The sequence below is a fragment of the Gopherus flavomarginatus genome, chromosome 4 (genome assembly GCF_025201925.1).
Source record: "Gopherus flavomarginatus isolate rGopFla2 chromosome 4, rGopFla2.mat.asm, whole genome shotgun sequence".
In the NCBI taxonomy this organism is placed as follows: Eukaryota; Metazoa; Chordata; order Testudines; family Testudinidae; genus Gopherus; species Gopherus flavomarginatus.
Window position 1 is genome coordinate 196,897,321 of NC_066620.1, and position 20,404 is coordinate 196,917,724.

The following is a 20,404-nucleotide window of genomic DNA, read 5'->3' on the forward strand; positions in this document are numbered from 1 at the left end:
TCACCATCTCCCACACTCATCCTTGGTGACTTCAAACCCATGCTGATGAGCCATCCAACCCCCTAGCTGTATGTTTCCTCACCCACACCTCTTAATTTGACCTGTAGTTCTTGTTCAGCTCTCTCACTCACAAAAAGGGCTCTTCACTCAACATAGTCTTTACCAGTCTCTGCCCTCTTTTGCTAAGGTCCACCTCTCTGACCATCACCTAATCTATTTCAACATCTCTCATCAGCCCCTTTCCTCATGCCCTGCCACTCAGCCCTTCTGTGCCTTCCAGTCTATCAGTGTTGATGACTTCTCATTTGCTCTCAGCCCTCCCTCCCTCCCTAGTCTCTTCCACTGATATTGTTATTGATTCTCTCCATGCTTCACTGTCCTCCATCCTTGAGTCTTTTGCCTCTCTCTCCCACTGCAAGTGTAACCCACACACCTCCTGGGTGTGGTGTTCTGTCCCCTCTAATGGCACCAAGACCATTTAGAGAGAGAGATTAATGAGTCTGCTCTACAGCTTTACCTAACAGCTATATGACTTTTAGCTCATGCAGTAGAATCATAGAATCACAGAAGATTAGGATTGGAAGAGGCTCAGGAGGTCAATGTAGTCCAACCCCCTGCTCAAAGCAGGCCCAATCCCAAAGAAATCATCCCAACCTCTAAGGATGGAGATTGCGCCACCTCCCTAGGTACCCGTTCCAGTGCTTCACCACCCTCCTAATGAAATAGTGTTTCCTAACATCCAACCTAGAACTCCTCCACTGCAAATTGAAACCATTGCTCCTTGTTCTGTCATCTGCCACCACTGAGAACAGCCAAGCTCCATCCTCTTTGGAACCCCACTTCAGGTAGTTGAAGGCTGCTATTAAATCCCCCCTCACTTTTCTCTTCTGCAGACTAAACAAGCCCAGTTCCCTCAGCCTCTCCTCGTAAATCATGTGCCCCAGCTCCCTGATCAATTTTGTTGTCCTTTGTTGGACTTTCCAATTTGTCCACATTCTTTCTGTAGTGGGGAGCCCAAAGATAGACGCAATACTCCAGATGTGACCTCACCAGTGCTGAATAGAGGGGAATAATCACTTCCCTCAATCCGCTGGCAATGCTCCTACTAATGCAGCCCAATATGCCGTTAGCCTTCTTGGCACAAGGGCATACTGCTGAGTCAAACCCACCTGCTCATCCACTGTAATCCCCAGGTCACTTTCTGCAGAACTGCTGCTTAGCCAGTCGATCCCCAGCCTGTAGCTATGCACGGGATTCTTTCGTCCTAAGTGCAGGACTCTGCACTTGTCCTTGTTGAACCTCATCAGATTTCTTTTGACCCAATCCTCCAATTTGTCTAGATCACTCTGGACCCTATCCCTACCCTCTAGCATAGCTACCTCTCCCCTCAGCCTAGTGTCATCTGCGAAGTTGCCGACGGTGAAATCCATCCCATCATCCAGATCATTAATAAATATGTTGAACAAAAACAGCCCCAGGACCAACTCCTGGGGTACTCCGCTTGATACTAGCTGCCAAATAAACATCGACCCATCGAACACTACTTGTTGAGCCCGGCAAACTAGCCAGCTTTCTATCCACCTTATAGTCCACTCATCCAATCCATACTTTTTTAACTTGCTGGCGAGAACACTGTAGGAGACCGTATCAAAAGCTTTGCTAAGATCCAGATATGTCACATCCATTGCTTTCCCCATATCCACAGAGTCAGTCATCTCATCATAGAAGTAGAGGCTCAAGCATTTAGCTCCAGAGATCCCAGGTTCGATCCCGCCCGCCGACAACCAGGATCTGTCAGCGTTACACAAGGTTTTCCCTGCCAACCCGACATCTGTTTCATCTGCTCCTGCTCTCGCGCTACAGAGCATCTCTGGCAGAAATCCTGAAACCAGATGACTTCCTTGTCATAAACAGATAGCTAAGGGTTAATGTCTCTTTCACCTGAAGCACCTGACCAGAGGACCAATCAGGAAACTGGATTTTTTCAACTTTGGGTGGAGGGAATTGAGTGTCTGTGTCTTTGTCTTCTTTCTTTTGTCTGCCTGCCTGCTTTCTCTGAGCTTTGGAGAAGTAGTTCTACTTTCTAGTCTTCTGTTTCTAAGTGTAAGGACAAAGAGATCAGATAGTAAGTTCTATGGTTTCTTTTCTTTGGTATTTGCATGAATATAAGTGCTGGAGTGCTTTGATTTGTATTCTTTTTGAATAAGGCTGTTTATTCAATATTCTTTTAAGCAATCGACCCTGTATTGTATCATCTAATACAGAAAGAACATTTGTATTTTTTCTTTCTTTTTTATATAAAGCTTTCTTTTAAGACCTGTTGGAGTTTTTCTTTACTTCAGGGAAATTGAGTCTGTACTCACCAGGGAATTGGTGGGAGGAAGAAATCAAGGGGAGATTTGTGTGTTGGATTGCTAGCCTGACTTTGCATTCCCTCTGGGGGAATAGGAAAGTACTTTTTGTTTCCAGGACTGGAAGCAGAGAGGGGGAGTCACTCTGTTTGGATTCACAGAGCTTGTGTCTGTGTATCTCTCCAGGAGCACCTGGAGGGGGGAAGGGAAAAAGGATTATTTCCCTTTGTTGTGAGACTCAAGGGATTTGGGTCTTGGGGTCCCCAGGGAAGGTTTTTCAGAGGGACCAGAGTGCCCCAAAACACTCTAATTTTTTGGGTGGTGGCAGCAGGTACCAGATCCAAGCTGGTAACTAAGCTTGGAGGTTTTCATGCTAACCCCCATATTTTGGACGCTAAGGTCCAAATCTGGGACTAAGGTTACCACATGGTGGCTTCCTCCATGACTAATTCATTCGTCTCTTTCAGTTCTGCCATCTTCTGAGCTAAGCAACTCCACTTCTCCAACTCAACTGAATATCACACCTGCAATCCCAGCTACTGTTCACACCTTTGACTCACTTCTCAAACCCTTCCCTCCTCCAGCCTCTACTTCTCCCTCTCACAGGATCTTAACATTTTCTGTCAAGAGAAAACTGACAATATACAATGTGACCTTCTCCTGCCCTTTGGCTCGCCTCCTTTTCCCCCATCCCCTCCTACAACTCTCTCCGCCTTCCCTCTGGTCAGATGTTTGAGAGGCGCTCCCCACAAACATGCACAAAGCCACCTCATTATCCTTCTTCATAACCTTCTCAAAACTCTTCTTTGCCATGATGTCTACAAAAAAACTTGACAATGGTTAGACTGCTGGTGTGCCGAGACCACTGCCCGTCATGCTGACCCATAATGTTTCATTTTACTTCTCTGCCTGTCCTATACTTACATTGTCAGCTCTGTGGGGCAGGGACCATCTTTTTGTTCTGTGTTTATACAGTACCTAGGACAATGGAGTCCTGGTCTACGACTAAGTCCAAGGTGCTATGGTAATACAAATAACAACAGTAAACCAATGTGATGCATATATCCTACCAACCTACAAACTCAAGGTTTAAAATTACTTCCACATGCTCAAACTATTTTCCAACAAAGTCAGGGACAACTGAGGAAAACATATCTGATAGGATAAAATTCCATTCCGATAAATCAGGTTTACTTTATGACTTCCCCAGGAAGGCTGAAATGCCAGGATGACTAACAATAAACAGGGAATTAGACCAATCTCACTGTAGAGTACATATTAAATTCAAGAAATCACATTATTACTTAGCAAGAACAGCTTGAGGAGCATAGGTAGCCTCAGAAGATGTTGAAGATAGGATAGGAAATCTCTGTGCTCCATGATTTATGTGGAGATAATATTCATCTACTTTTGTAAAGTGCTTTGAAATGTTTGGCTGAAAAGCACAACTATAGATCATAGAATCACAGAATATCAGGGTTGGAAGGGACCTCAGGAGGTCATCTAGTTCAACCCCCTGCCCAAAGCAGGACCAATCCCCAACTAAATCATCCCAGCCAGGGCTTTGTCAAGCCTGACCTTAAAAATCTCTAAGGAAGGAGATTCCACCACCTCCCTAGGTAACCCTTTCCAGGGCTTTACCACCCTCCTAGTGAAAAAGCTTTTCCTAATATCCACTCTAGACCTTCCCCACTGCAACTTGAGACCATTACTCCTTGTTCTGTCATCTGCTACCACTGAGAACAGTCTAGATCCATCCTCTTTGGAACCCCCTTTCAGGTAGTTGAAAGCAGCTATCAAATCCCCCCTCATTCTTCTCTTCTGCAGACTAAACAATCCCAGTTCCCTCAGCCTCTCCTCATAAGTCACGTGGTCCAGCCCCCTAATCATTTTTGTTGCCCTCCACTGGACTCTTTCCAATTTTTCCACATTCTTTTTGTAGTGTGGGGCCCAAAACTGGACACAGTACTGCAGATGAGGCCTCACCAATGCCAAATAAAGGGGAATGATCACATCCCTCGAATTGCTGGCAATGCCCCTACTTATACAGCCCAAAATGCTGTTAGCCTTCTTGATAACAAGGGCACACTGTTGACTCATATTCAGCTTCTTGTCCATTGTAACTCCTAGGTCCTTTTCTGCAGAATTGCTGCCTACCCCTTCGGTCCCTAGTTTGTAACAGTGAATGGGATTCTTCTGTCTTAAGTGCAGGACTCTGCACTTGTCCTTGTTGAATCTCATTTGATTTCTTTTGGCCCAATCCTCTAATTTGTCTAGGTCCCTCTGTATCCTATCCATACCCTTCAGTGTATCTAGTAAAGTATTGCCAAGTTTTGCTACTTCTGTAACGGCCCAGACTGTACTGTCATATTGAAGATTATGAATATGATCAAACATGTAATGTTACAACAATATAAGAATAATGCACACTGGTAGAGAGGGAAAAAAACCAAAAGATTTCTTTATCAAACACAGCATTGATTAACTACTTACCATAAACTGAACCACATCTTCAGGTTTGTGCTTTGCTGATTTGAATGCAGCCAGTCGGGTAACAGCTACAATGTGATATTCCACATGGCCGGACATCATCTTCCCACGGATTTCCTGGTACTTTGGCACTGACAAATCTATCCCTGTGTGAGCATTCTGAATTTGCCTACGAACAAAAACAAAAAGTCGGTTCAAATATAGACAGCACTGACACAAACACCTTTACTGATTGCCTCAAAGAACACTTGATCAAAGGTCCACTGAATTCAATGAAAAGACTCCCATTTTATAGGCTTTGGAGCTGAAAATAAATTTGGCCTTTAAATCATTGCTATTTAGTGAAAAGATGACACCATCAACTATGCTATGAAAGAAATAACAAATGTTGCTTATGTAACGTATAAGTATTTAAAGTAGCAGTGACTATACTAAGCTTAACAAGATACGCTGCAAAACCAATACAATTCAGCATCGAGACTGAAAAGTATTTTGCATTAATTTTTAATGGCAAACTTAAATTTGCTGCAGCCAAAATAAACTTCTCCAATATGTTGCGAACCTCCACAGGATTTTAGCCTAAGGGTCATATTTGCAAAGGTATTTAGGTGCGTAAAGATGCAGGTCAGCACCTAACTCCCATTTCAGAAGCACCTAAGTCCCATTTAAATATATATTAAATGTAAATTTTCACTTTATATCATTTGAGGTTATCTGTAAAAAGGTTAATCATCCTCTATTCTGCTGAGAAATTCCTTCTACTGTACCTTGTATTACTCTGTTTCTTATTAAAAATGTATGCACCCTTTGGAAGGAACAGCAACTCCTATTAACCAAAGCAAAACCACTTTTCATAGCAATTAAATCACTACAAACAGGTCTACTGATTTTCATGGCCACGTTGCCTAAATGTGCACAAATGAACTACCTGCCATTTGCTCATCTTCTGCATGCTCCACCCACAGATGAGATGGAGAAAGGACCATCAGCCTCATCCTCTTTGGGTAAAGTGTCATTGCCGGTTTTGAACTCTCAGATATCTTAGAACACTTTTTCTTTACAAACACCACGGGGGCCAAAGCAACCAAAATTATTATTGCTGCAAAGGGTGTTTGTTGCCACGGTGAATTACAGGGGTGGATCTCCAGGCCTGATCCTCCTCTCTGGTATACACATAACTTCCATTGACTACTGTTGAAATTATTTATTATTTATGCAGGATATTATCATGACACTAATTTAACCATGAATTTCTTTATTGCATCCGAAGGCCAACTGCTCTAAACATGCCTAAAAAGCCCAAATAATAAGCAAAAATTAATATGCAATTTACTGCATCCAAACAGTAGCAAAACATTTATAAGAATTTGATCAAGATACTTACAAAAGGGCTAAGCCCAGCGGTGCTTAGACCCAACATAGTCAAGCAGGTGGTAGTAATGAACCCTTTAAGAGTTTACTTTTTATACCCCTTAACAAACAAGAGATGTCATTGCCAATTACTGACTTCAGCTAAAAACCAATTTGAGACAGTTCACTTTTATTTCCAGTCTTAATCCAGGTAAGATTTACTACAGCGTTTCACCCTTAGCCCTTCCCTCCCTCTCTCTTCCCCTCATTCCTGCTCACCAACAGTTCTTAGATAACACTGGTATGTGGGGTGGGAAAGCCCACCTTGGCTCTTTTTACAACAAATTCTCTTTGTCTTATTTAAAGCCTCTGCAGTGACTCTTATCAGTCAGAGCCCTTCTTTTTAGAAATTTCCCCTTTTTTCATTAGTGATTCTTTGAACCAGACATCCTCCCTACTTCATTCCTTCTCGCCTTATAACTCATTACTTTCACGGCCTTTCTTTATAACACATATTCCTTTAACCAAACTTGAGCTAACTTTCATTCTCTAATTTTATATTTATTCTACAACTACAGTGAAAGTTACTCATATTCGGGGGCAGGAGAATAGGAGCCCTGGATTTTATGCCTCGAGGTATAAGCAGAGCTGCATCTGGCTAAAATTCACGAGACCTATGCAACACTCTGTACTCAGGCAAAGTCCACAGTAACAGCAGAAGGTTAAATCATGGCCTCACTGAAGTCGATGGGAGCTTTGCCATTAACTTCAAGGGGCCAGGATTTCACCTGGAGAGTTCTGCCTGAGTAAGGAGGGAATAAGGAACATGGACAGAAAAAACAGGCATCTGCTTGAAAGGAGGGACAGCCTGAGACACAATCTGATCATGTGCTTGAGAGCCAAAGAGAGAATCAGATTCTAAGGTTTCGTCTTTACAGATAAAAAAAGGTGTGTTATTATCATGGGATAACTAACGTGCATCAGCTATGGAGGCAAAGCACTGTAGTTTTACCATGGCAACTAGGGAAGGTCAACCAGAGGTGGGGAGTACAACGCTGACCTCACCTAGCTACCTGGCAGTCAAACTTGTGCCTTGTCTCTACTAAGATTTTTCAGTGACATAACTATTGCACAATAGCTATCTCACTGTAAAAACACACACACGGGCTATGTCTACACTTTAAACTGTGCAGCTGCACCATGGTACCGCTTCAGTGTAGACACTCACTCCAGTGATGGGAAGGATTTTCCCCTCACTGTATTTAATCCACTCTCTGAAAGGCAGCAATTAGGTCAACAAAAAAATTCTTCCGTCAGCCTAGCACTGTCTACACCAAGGGTTAGGTTGGCTTGGACGTGGTTACGTGGATTCTTCACACTGAGCTGATTTAATTTTCTAGTGTAGACCAGACACACACACACCTCCCTTTTGGCAATGAAGACAAAGCCTCAACTGTGCAGTTCGTCAGCCAGCCCATTCCCTTTCTGACAGCTTGGGGCCCTGTCTTTACATGGGGTCCACAAATTATAAAGCCAGACCTACTGACAAGTTAGTGTTTTGATCGAGCTTGGGCCTGCAGAAGAACTGGATTACATATTGCTTGCTAGGTTTTAAAACAACAGCTGTGTCTGGGACTTGCAAACTTGGCCTCTGTTTTAAGTATTGCTATCCAGTATGGCCACGTGTTTGGAAACAGGTCAAATTTCATAGTTCTTTTTGCTTCTTTCCAAGTGTCTCCCTCCCTCTTATTACACTGATCGATTTACGTGCTTCAGAGGTTTCTTCAGGTCACTGGAATCGTGCAGTAGCTCATGAAGTGAACTAGGCAGCTGAGATGAAGAAGAGCATTGAGAACTACCAGCTAATCAGAAACTGATTCAAACTTCAGCTGGGCTGATGCTAGATATTATTAATATAAATTGTTTATTCCCAGGTAAAAGAAACTCGTCTTCCAAATAGAACCACAGTGACCATCTTGAGATACCATGGCACCATTTCAAATGCAAATAGGAGCAGCGAGGATACCAGGCATGCACCTGACATAAAGATGTTCCAATTCAATTTCCAATAAGACTATTGTTCATCTTCGTGTTCTAATCATTGTACATTGTTGCCATGCTTAGTTAAACAGTTGCTACCTCAGATGTGTCTACCTTTCAATGGAAGGTCAATACCAATTTGTACTTTGATCTTCTAGCCATTAGGATGAAAGGCAAGTGTAAGATATTTTAGATAGATTAAGTAACAGACAGTTATTTACTTTACGTACTTATATGGCCCCATTAACGTAGTATCTGCATGCCTCTCAGTCTATACCCTCCCAACACCCCTAGGAGGTATTCTCCCCATTTTATCCTTAGGGGGGCACAGAGAGACTAAGTGACTTGCCCAGGTCACACATGAAGTCTGTGGCAGAGAAGGGAATTGAATTTGGATGTCCTGAGCCCTAGATAAGTGCCCCAGCCAAAGAGCTTCCTTTCTCTAATGTGAATATGATAGTGCTCTTGAGATCCTTCTTTATTGTTTTGTTGTGGAGTATGGTTAAAGATTAATGGAGGAAGGTTTGGGGGGGAAAGTAGTATACTAAATAGTGCAGTACAGTACTGTATTTTCCTAAACATTACAAATTCCAGAGTATACACCAGGGTGCTATGTTCCGGCTGTTTGGATAGCCCCAGAAAAGCTGTACCTACATGTAGGTCAACATGCAATAATTCTAAGGCCAGGTTACACTCAAAAGTTAAGTCAACCCAGCTACGTTGCTCAGGAGTGTGAAAACTCCACACAGCCCCAGCGATACAGTTAAGCCAACTTAACCCCTAGTGTAGACAGTGCTAGGTTGATGGAAGAATTCTTTTGTTGACCTAGCTGCCGCCTCTTGGCGAGGTGGATTAACTATGCCAATGGGAGAATCCTTCCTATCGCTATAGTGCAGTGGTCCCCAAACTGTAGGGCATGCACCTCCCTAGCAGGGCGCAGAGAAACATTGGGGGAGGGGGAGGACGGCGGGGCCTGGGCCAGCCTCCACAAAGGCCAGGGACGGAGAACCACTCAGCCCCGCTCTGCCCCAAGCTCCGGCCCCAGCCACAGCTCCGGCCCCGACCGCAGCTCTTGCCTTGCTCCCAGCTGCAGCTTGGGAGAATGGGGGCAGACAGGTTCCGTTATAGATGTGTGTATGGGGGGGGCACAATGGAAAAAGTGTGAGGACCACTGCTGTAGTGAGTGTCTACACTGAAGTGCTTAAGCTGTGCTACTGTAGTTTTTCAAATCTAAACAATCCCTAATTAAGTCACTGTAATTCAGAAGGGAGAAAAAGAATGGCTAGATGTGTATGTGCTGTATCACTAAGTGTATGCACAATGCATAAAAAAAATACATGGAGCACAACCTCAGCTGGTGTAAATTGCTGTAGCAAACTTGACTGCCATAGAGATATTCCAATTTACATCAGCTGAGGATCTGGCCCTACATTTGAAATTCATTTCGATAACACTTTTCAATTATGCCAAAGTGCTGTACAGAAACCAGCAATACCATCCAAAGTTGATGCTAGAAATAGCATAATTGTTTTCCAATGTAACTTTAAAAATAGAAAGAAAAGCATAGGTATTACACAGAGAAGTATTTTACCAAGTAAATGCTAAGTAGGCAAAGACCCAGATGGCAGCAGGAATGATATTTCAGATAAGAGTGTACAGTGAAAGATTACCCACTGTCCTAAAGGTTAATGAACAAGGGATCACGTCATAGGCAAAAGAAAGCTATGTTAATGACCATGAGCAGCTTTACGTCAGTTTGCCAAAATAAATTAAGAAAGTTTAATATAAAAAAAATAACATTTTAGTGTCAAAATGTTCTTAATTTAAGGTTGTGTATAGTACTCAGATAATGCACCTATAACTATGTTTGTTAAAAGAGACAAAGATGAAACTATTTGCAAATGGTAAAGTCCAACAGAGCAAGGAAATGTTACAGAGCAGTGACACCTGACTTAGTAAGATCAAAGTTAATGTTTCACACAAGTGGAAATTAAAATGATTTGGCAGATGCTTCAGCATACGCACGTTTTCCAAAATGCTTAAAAAGTTAGACAAGAACACAATCAATATGCTCATTTAGTCTCACTTCAACTTGTTTTCTTCTGCCATTTTAGGATCCACAGTATTATCTCCCATCTGGTTCCATACCTAAGAAGCTACCCCAAATTATCTACCATATTTCTGAAGAGGGAATGCCTGCATCTCATTACATCCCTTGTTCACTGATAGAAAGCAAGACATTGAATAAGGGCCAAAGAGAACTTTGTGTTCAACAAAACAGATAGTGTATTATCACTGGCTGGAAAATAAAACACTATGCACAGATATGGTGATGTTTTCCTGTTTCACCAGTGTACATCTACACTAATTCCACGGACACTGTTGGTGTAACTCTAGCTTTACATTATTACCAAAAAGGAATTTGGTCCATCAAGTGGCATTTTTGTAATCAATAGCATTAAATATTATTTGAACATGCATCTCCCTGTGTTTCCTTCCCTGCCTGTTTTTTAAAAGTGAAATGAAAGGGGAGGGGGGTTGTTAAAAATTTGAGTTTCTTTTGAATTACATTTTTTTCTGCTTGTTTTTACCCTTAAAAAATAACAGGAATGACAAATCCGGTCTTCCCTGGATTTGTTTCAGAATTTCTTGAGGCTCAGAGGTCTTTATTATATGTTCTCACGCCACAATTGTTACAGGCAGGCTGTGGAATCTTCAACAAAGACCACCTTTCTTCCAAGTGTTCATTAGGTATTAGAGTTTTAAATGTGCTTTACAAAAAAACCCAGAAAGGAAATAGTTTTAAATAATCTAACCATAAATCCCTCCCCCTCTCAACTTGTCAGGTTTCCCTGTGTGCTTTTATGTGATGTCATAATAGAACGAGTTCTTTAGATACTGATGAGTTTACCTGAGAAGACAAGTCATATTTTCTAATGTAAAAAACAAGTCGAATTTTTTTTAAACAAAAAAACTGAGGTTTCTTTATAAATCATAAAAAAACAAACAAGCACACTAGCCCAATTTCTCACCTTCCCCTCTTTGCAGATTGTGTTGAAAAGGAACATGATCCTAGCCCCATTGACTTCACTGAGGCCAGGATTTCACCCTAGGTAACTAATGTTATATGCTTTATGTGGTATTCTGTCTTGTCCAAAATCCCTTTTCTTTCTCTGAACACTGGTAGAGACTCATTTTAAAATCAAGCCAAATTCTGTTCTCAGTTACACTGGTGCATTGACTTAACCAGGATTGTCCTGATGTCAGAAAACAGAATTTTGCCCGTACTGCTTAGATGTTTGCACAAAAGATTGCTTCGCTCACATATAAATTATGGCTGTTATTTGGAGTGTCTTCTCCAGCAGCGGCAGCCAACAATGTTGAGTAAGGGACATCTGACAATAAAATCTGTTTTGTTTTAAATATAGATTTATGTTAGAAATAACACTCCCCAAATGCTTACTCACTCAGATTGCAGCAGTAAGAATTAGTCAACACTTCAGCAGGCTTGTAGTTTTGACTAAGTTCTGTTTCTGGTAACAAATCCTTAGACACACCTCTATATTGCAGATTCATAAAGCAATCTGTTCTCCCTCTCAGCACCCCCAACAATAAGAAAAGGAAAATGTACTGACAAACCATCCACTATTATTCCAGCTTTCTCAGTCCATGGAACAACTCTTTTGTCTAGAATGAAATGTAGCAGCTTGTCAACACTCTTGTATATTAAGATAGCAACTGACTTCAAATGTATTGGGTTCAAAACACTAGTTTAACTACAAGGGTTACTGAATCAGAGGCTATGAAATTAAAGGGCTATCCACCCAAAAAAAAAAATTCACACTGCTTTTTGGGCTTTTTAACAGCTAGGATTACTACAACTGAAAGAGTTTAGAGAGGGAAATGGTATTTTTGTTTGCAGTTTGTTAACTTTGTGACTTTGACAGCACTTTGCATGTGGTCAGTGTCATTGTCATTGTTTCCCACGTGCAGTTTCCCTGTTATTTGGGCAAACCTCTCCCACAGTAACAGGAGAGGGAATTTTATTTATTTATTATTTATTTATTTTTAATTATGAAATCGTGGTCCTAAAACCATAAAAACTGGCAGGGAAATTCAGGAAGATGCATTATCTGAAGCGACTTTAGAGATTTTGAATTGCCTACATTCAAAATGAATGTCCCTAGGACATTTGGGATCTATCAGTATTGTTATTAATTGAATTTTGGTGGCACCCAGGGGCCCCACCATGCTCGTCCTTCTATGATTGCATTGAGTAAGAGACGATCCCTGCCCAGAAGAGTTTACAATCCAAGGCCCTGAACCTGCAATGTTACAGAAATGCTCAAACTTTACCACGAGTCATTCCATTGATGTCAGTGAGACTACTCATAGCAGTAAACAGGGGCATCATTTGTTATGGAACAAAGGATGCAGTTGCCTGTCACCAGACCTTGGTCCCCCACACAGACTTGTCAGGGGTCTATATGTGCCAATATATCATCCACTTTATCCTGCCCAGACTTTGTAGGATATGATATAACCACATATAATGTTCTCCATACTGACACAACTCTGGCCTCCCACCAGACAAGTGCTCAAGCTGCTAGGCATGCAGCCTAGTTAAATATCACCAAGCTTACAGTAGAATATAAACAGAAATAAAGATGAAGGCTGGTCTATGCACATTTGATAATGGGTACCATCAAAAGCACATGCAGATTTTTTCCTATACATAACTTTCAAGATTTATTTATTATTTGTATGGTTGCAACAAGGATACCTGCCCATGGATCAGGATCATATTGTGAGAGGTGCTGTCCAAATGCAGAACAAAAAGATGGTATTTCTACTGTACTTTGTACATACTCGTATCTTGAAACATACTCATTCTCCAACAAGCATGCAAACAAACACGCCAATCCCACAATTTTAGGGACTCAGCAATTTTTGCTGCATTCTACAAATTCTAAACATTTCTTATAAAAAGAAATAAGATTTCTATTATTATTATTATTATCCTCTTGACTGAGAAACAGCCAAATGCCCTCAGCACCTGGCAGAATTAGGCTCTTACTGAAGAGTGAGCAATGTTCACTTTCAGAATATTATTTGTCTAATCACACATTTGTAGAATGGTTTTAGGTGCATTACCTACGGCCACAAAGACGACCATAAAGCAGCTTGTGCCCTTCCCAGCTCCATGCTTATAAATAAATAACGTTGATGAATTTATACACTACTCTATAGCGGTAGATAGCTGTACTCTACAGCCGCAGAGAACCTCAAACACTTGAAGAGAAACCACACATTTTTCACTTGTAATCTCACTTCCAGAATTTCTAGCAGGGCAGAAATTAAAATGGATTAATTTACACTGATTAAGAAGGCAGTGCTGGCATTGCCATCCCGCATAACAGGCTTTTGCAGAAAATTTCGTCTGGCTATTCTCAGGCAGCCTAATGAAAGAGAGTCCCTCCTGCTGTGCAGAAAATGATGGATTGTTGCACAGTTCTGGGTTTCCCACTTGCAGAGCCCAAACCCCAAGTGTCAGCGCGGAAACCTCTGATGCTCAGGAGTTTGTCGCCAGTCCCATAACTTTGGACCCCAGTAAAGGGCCTAACAACAGTCCCTGCTCTCTGGGAAAGAGAAAGCCTCAAGAGCAGGGAACTGGCCTGGTAGATGTTCAGGGGGAGGAAGGTAATTCAGCCCTGCTAGGCGGCCGGATCTCCTTCAGATCATCACCCACCTCCCCAGCGCCCCCTTTGCGGCTGTGGAAAGGGCTCCAGCCGAGTCCTGCTAGTGCTGCCGAACCTCCCCCCGCTCCCCGCAAAGCCCAGAGGCGCCCCGCAGCCAGGCCCGGCCGAGGCCCCAGCGCGGCGGCACCAGGCTCCGCTGCGGCCGCAGCTCCTGGCCCGGGGGTGGCTGCAGGCAGCGCTCCGGGGGGGCGCCCGGCTGAGGGTGGCTCCAGCCCCCGGCAGGGTAGGGGGCAGGCGGCCGGGGCAGATCCCGCGCAGGGGAGGCGCAGATCCCGCGCAGGCCGTGTCCCAGCGGGGGCTGCGGCCGCAGGAGCGAGGCGCCCCGGCAGAGGAAGCGGCAGCTGCCCCAAGCCCTGAGCCGCTGCGGGCCCGGGGACGGTGCCCCGCCCCGCGGGCCCCTCACCTGCTGGTGACCAGCACGGCCGGCGCCGCGCCCTGCTGCATCCTGCCACCCCGCAGCGCCCCGGGACCGCTCCCCCGCTACGAGCCCGCTGCGGCGCAGAGACTCCGTGCTGGGCTGGCCCCGCTCCCCCGGCCTGTTTTCCGGCTGCTCTGCCCCACGGGGCGTTCGCTTAAATTACAGGCGGGAAAAACGAGCCAAAAGAAACCCGTAGTCGGCAGGATTCGAACCTGCGCGGGGAGACCCCAATGGATTTCTAGTCCATCGCCTTAACCACTCGGCCACGACTACACTTCCTTTTATGCTATTCAAAGGATTGCTCTACAAATTCCTCTCTCCTGTGTTTGTTCTTGGTATATAGGACGTATTTAATGGATAATGGGATAACGATCAGTATTCCTATGTCACAAGCTGAACTAGGCTGCTCGTCTGTTCGCTTTGTACTTTAACTAGTTGCCCCGGCATGTCTTTACAACACTTAGTAATAGTGCCACCCAGTGTCATTACCTTTATTAAAAGAATCCACTAACTAAAATGTATCAGAATTGTTCTCAGTAGATTTGTCACTGAAGGATTCATGCCCCCACCTTTGCCCTCTGATGAGCTACAGAGTATTGCCAGCCCAGGTAATTCAGCCCTGCTGAAACTATTTGCAGTTCAGCACAAAAGGAGCACTTTGATCCTGACCTAGATGCACTTTTGTTTGGCACCAGTAGTAGCTGAACTCATGAAAACACAAACTGTACCGTGAGTCTTTGTTCTTCTGTAGAAATGAAATAAACCCAAAAATATGTTATTAAAATTTGAGGCCTGATTTTGCAAACTCATACGTACTGGCGAGGCAATGAAGTTAGTAACGGATATCAATGTTTTCAGGATCAAGCCGTTACTGTCTCACTTTCAAAGAAACACACCAACCACACACACATCCTTCCCTACTCCCTCCAAAAAAAAAAAAAAAAAATGGGAGTCACACATACTATACATATAAGCAACTATTCCTAGGCAGCAGCAGCTCCAGGCACCAGTGCTCCAAGCACCTGCCTGGGGCAGCAAGCCACGGGGGAGGGGCGCCCGGCTTGTCCCTGCAAGGGCAGCAGTCGGGCAGCCTACAGTGGTGCGCCTGCAGTAGGGCCACCGGTCCCATGGATTCAGGGGCAATTCGGCGGCGAGTAAGCCAAAGCCACGGGACCGGGGACCTCCTGCAGGCAAGCCGCCGAAGGCTGCCTGACTTCCATGCTCGGGGCTGCAAAAAAGCTAGAGCCACCCCTGTTTCCAGGCAATGTTCCCTCTCTTTTTTTCCATCCATCTGCAGAATGAATTTTGTTATGTGCACCAGTATGGAGGTGATGTGTGATGAGGGTGGACCAAGGGGTTCAGCGTGAGGGAGGAGGCTCAGGGCTGGGGCAGAGAGTGGGAGTTAGGGGGTGAGGGCTCCAGATGGGAGTGCAGTCTTGGGGTGGGGCCAGGGATGAGGGTGCAGGAGGCAGCTCAGGACTGGAGTAGAGGGTTGGGGTGCAGAGGGGTGAGCAGGGCCGTTCTTACCCATAGGCAGAATAGGCAGCTGCCTAGGGCACCATTAGGTCTGAGGGCACCGCTCTGCTGGGACCCCAGACAGATGGGAAGTAGGGGAGCATGTAAGAGCAGGGCTGCTGGGTCCTAGAGAGAGCCGAATGCAGCACAGTCTGAGAGAGGGGATTGGCTGCTGGGGTCTCTGGGTAGGGGTGGGGGAAGGAACTCACCTGTGAGTGTGACTCTTTCCCCCTGGTGTGAGGTGAGGCAGGCTCGGTGGCTCTGGCAGTATCCTTTGTTGTCCCCCATAACATCCATTCTTCTCCCTCCTACCCCATGGAGCACCCCACATTTCTCCATCCCCCCACAGAGCACCCCTATCTCCCTCCTCCACTCCCTGGCTGCCTACTGAGGAATGAAAGTGAAAGTAACTCACTTCTTTTGCAGGCAGCCAGGATTTGAATGGTCGCACAGGGTTCGGCTGGGGATAGCCAAATAGCATGTGCAAAAAATCAGGACAGGAGGTTGGGGGAGGGTGAGCAGATGTCCCACTTTTATAGGGACAGTCCCAATTTTGGGGTCTTCTTCTTATATAGACTCCTGGTGCCTATACAAGACAAAGCCCCAAATATCGGTCGGGACTGGCCCTATAAAATCAGAACATCTGGATCTGGTCACCCTAGCTGGGAAGTGCTTCTCTCCCCTGGGCAGAGCTGCACAGGGGAGAATGAGCTGCTGTGGCTCCGTGGGTGCCCCATCCCTGAGATCAGATGGTGTGCTAACTTTACCATGGTCCGTTGGGCTGGTGAAGGTGCCTAGTGGCGTGTGATCGGACCTGAGGGTTTGCTGCTGCTGTTGCCACTCTGCACCCCAAGAGGTGGATTTTGGGGTCCTGCAGTTTTCCACCTATCTCCTCCTCTACTGCAGCTGTTGGACCAGCAGGCTGGGGGTGAGCCAAGCATGAAAGCAGTACTGTGTTGCCATATAGATTATCATTTAACAAATTAGTTTGCCAAAAATGCTTGCTAACAATCCTGAATTCAATTTCAATATATATATTTTTTAAAAATCAATATCTTAGCCAAAAACAGAAAATTAAGTTGTTGACAATTATTTGTGACAAGTTTGGTATGGGGAAGGGAGTGGGCCAGTTTTCATCAGAGAAACAAAAAATGTTGACTGACTTTCCTATAGCCCTGTTACTGCTAAATACAGCCCTCCAACAATTGTAATATGCTCATCTCCTTACTAGTGTATAGAGCAGTGGTTCCCAAACTTTAACATCCAGTGAACCCCTTTCACTGAATTGTGAAATGTCATGAACCGCCTCCTAAAAATGAATATTTTCAGGGATTTAAGTTTAAATTTCCTCAGTGTGATGGATGCCCCAACTGCCCGCCCCGCTTTTCCTGGGGCTCAGGCTGGGGTTCGGGCTGCTGGCTCCCCTGCTGACGGGGGCAGGGCTCAGGCTGCCAGCCTCAACTGCCCAGCCCCACTCTTCCTGTTACTCGGACTGCCAACCTAGGTCAGAGCACTGGGGTTCAGGCTACCAGCACCCTTGCTGACCGCCGGAACTCGGGCTGCCAGCCCAAACTGCCAGGCCCCGCTCTCCCTGGGGCTTGGGGTATCTGCCCTGCAACTGGGTCCCACCTGCTGTCTCCAATGCCCGGGGTCCTCTGGCAGCCATTAGTGAAATTTTTCTGGCGAACCCCTTGTAACGTTCTGCGAACCCCGAGGGGTTCGCGAACCCTAGTTTGGGAACCACTCGTAAAGAGCAGGGGTTGCCAACCTACGGCACACGTGCCAAAGGTGACATGCTAGCTGATTTTTGATGCTCTGGGGTTCCGGCTGCTGCCCCATTGCCAGCTGGGGTCCTGGCCACCGGCCGCACTCAGCACTTGCTGCTGGCCTGGAACCCCCAAGGAACCCCAGGCTGGCAGCGGGCTAAGCAGGCCGGCGACTGAGACCCCGGCTAAGCCACTCAACCCACTGTCCGCCTGGGGTTCCATTTACTCAGTGGCAGCATGCTGAGTGGGACTAAATTCAACGAAATAGGAAAACAAGAGTAACTAATGACAAAGTGCAAGAACCTAGAGAGCCTCCTGAAGCACGGTGATAGTTTTGATTTAAATGGACTTGAACTGTATGAAGAATTGAGTACGCTGTCATCAGTGTTGCCACATGCAAAATCAATGATGGACATTGTACAGTTTATTCATACCAGCAAACTTGTATGTATATATATATATATATATATATATATATATATATATATATCTCCTAATGTGTACATTGCCACTTGTATTCTACTGACAATTTCTGTAACAGTAGCATCAGGAGAACGGAGTGTCTCAAAACTAAAGCTCATTAAAAACTATCTCCGCTCTACAATGAATCAGGAACACTTGACTGGTCTTGCTATTCTTGCAGTCGAACAAGACATCACTTTGTCTTTGTCATACGATGGCATTACTGATTTTGCAGCCAAAAAATCCAGAAAGATTGCTTTTAATTAAAAACAAATCCTTGTTTCAATACCTCTTCATATACATTTCCAATAAAATGTTGACAAATTTAAAAAATTATATTATTTGCATCATTCTGTCAAATCAGAATTTTTTCTATAGTGTTACTTCTTTAGTGCTAGTCCATCAGCATGACAGTGTGCTTCATTAAGTTAAATTGGTTTTAATAACATGCATGTGGCAAGTTTTCCAATACTGTAAGCTTATGTTTGTGTTGCTCAGAGCAAGTCAGGCACAGGGGCACCAGTTTAATAATCCCGCCTAGGGCACCATAAATCCTAAGGACAGCCCTGGGGGTGAGGGCTCCATCTGGGGGTGTGGGCTCTGAGGTGGGGCTGGAGATGAGGTGTTTAGGGTGCAGCTGCCCCGGGGCTGTGATAGCAAGAGAGGACTCCCCCCAGCCCTCTCTCCCCGCAGCAGCCCTGGGGCTGGGGAAGAGCACCTTTCCCCACCGCAGCAGCTCCAGGTCTGGGGACAGGGGAGAGGCACCTCTCCCCATCATGGCAGCCCTGCACACCCCAAACTCCCCGTCCACCCCCTATTCCCCACCTCACCCCAAACCTCTCTTCTGCTCAGGGGTGTGAAAAATCCACACGCATGAACAATATAGTTATACTGACCTAACGTCCTGTGTAGCTAATGCTATGTCGACGGGAGATCTTCTCCAGCTCTCCGGGAGGTGGATTAACCACCTCGATGGTAGAAGCTTTCCTGTCAGCATAGGATCGACTTCATTTAAGCCTACAGCAGCACATCTGCATCCATGCAGCTGCACCAATGCAGCATTTTTAGTGTTGATCTGCCTTGAAATCTCCCTGCTGCCCCAAGAGGCTGAGTCCCTACCAGTCAGGTTGGAGACATACTGGTAGAGCAATGTATGTGGAAAGGTTAGCAGGCTGCTGTCCTGTAAGTAACATTGTTCCCTCCCACTGCCTGTCAATCTGACACCTTTCACCAGCACTAAATCCACCCACAGCTTCTGTTTTTTTAAATTGAGGTTTATGATTCTATACAAATATGCAGATTAGCATCATCGGTACAGGGTAGTTGCACCTTTGTGGGTGCACCCCCTCTTGGTTTCGTGCCTTTACCTCTCTGAGGTGGAATTCTGCGCTTTATCCACCCCTGAACTGGACCCTGGGTTACAATACCCTGTGGTATGAACTGTTCTTACTCAGCAGGTCTGACTGTGATTCTTCACTTCAGGAGTCTGTGACCAGTGGTGCATATAATAACCAAACCGTCTTCTTAAACCAGGTATTGTTTGTTTATCAGTGTAAAGCATCTAGAGAAACAAGAATTGTAAAACAAGTCCACACACATGGATTTAGAAATGTAGGACTGGAAGCGACCTTGATAGGTCATCTAGTCCAGTCTCCTGCACTGAGGTAACATTATAGATTATCAAGACCATCCCTGACAGGTGTTTGACTAACAGGTTCTTAAAAACATCCAGTGACAGAGATTCCAGGTAATTTGTTCTAGTGCTTTACTACCTTTATAGCTAAGGCGTTTTTCCTCATGTCTAACCTAAATCTCCCTTGCCACAATTTAAGCTAATTTCTTCTTGTCCTATCCACAGTTGTTAAAGAAAACAAAGTGTCATCCCATTGGTGCTGGAGGTATGGGTGCTGCCACACCGCCTGGCTTGAAGAGATTTCCATTATATACAAGGTTTATAGTTTGGTTCAATCGCTCTCAGTGCCCCCACTGTAAAAATTGTTCCAGCACCCCATAGTATCCCTTTTACATATCTGAATAATGTTATCCTGTCCCCCCCTCAGTCTTCTCTTCTCCAGATTAAACAAAACCAATTTTTTCAATCTTTCCTCATAGGTCATGTTTTCCAGACCTATGATCATTTTTGTTGCTCTTCTTCGGACATTCTCCAGTTTCTCCACATCTTTCCCAAAATGCAGTGCTCAGAACTGGGTACAGTACTCCATCTGAGGCCTTATCAGTGCTGAGAAGAGTGGA

The 20,404-nt window shown here is 44.8% G+C and overlaps 1 protein-coding gene and 1 non-coding gene across 2 annotated transcripts in view; both read right to left on the bottom strand.

Annotated features, from left to right (window-relative positions):
- The window catches only part of HS1BP3 (HCLS1 binding protein 3), an 85,872-nt gene extending 71,329 nt beyond the window's left edge, over nt 1–14,543 (bottom strand). The window contains exons 1-2 of the mRNA XM_050950907.1: nt 14,394–14,543; nt 4,845–5,010 (exon numbers count right to left, since the gene is read on the bottom strand). Coding sequence (XP_050806864.1) covers nt 4,845–5,010; nt 14,394–14,434 — 207 coding nt within the window. The 5' untranslated portion in view covers nt 14,435–14,543. The remainder of the gene's footprint in view (nt 1–4,844; nt 5,011–14,393) is intronic.
- Nucleotides 14,544–14,599: 56 nt separating this feature from the next.
- On the bottom strand, nt 14,600–14,681 carry TRNAS-AGA (transfer RNA serine (anticodon AGA)). The gene has a single exon. It is a non-coding gene; the product is annotated as a tRNA-Ser (tRNA).
- Between the last annotated feature and the right edge of the window lie 5,723 nt (nt 14,682–20,404).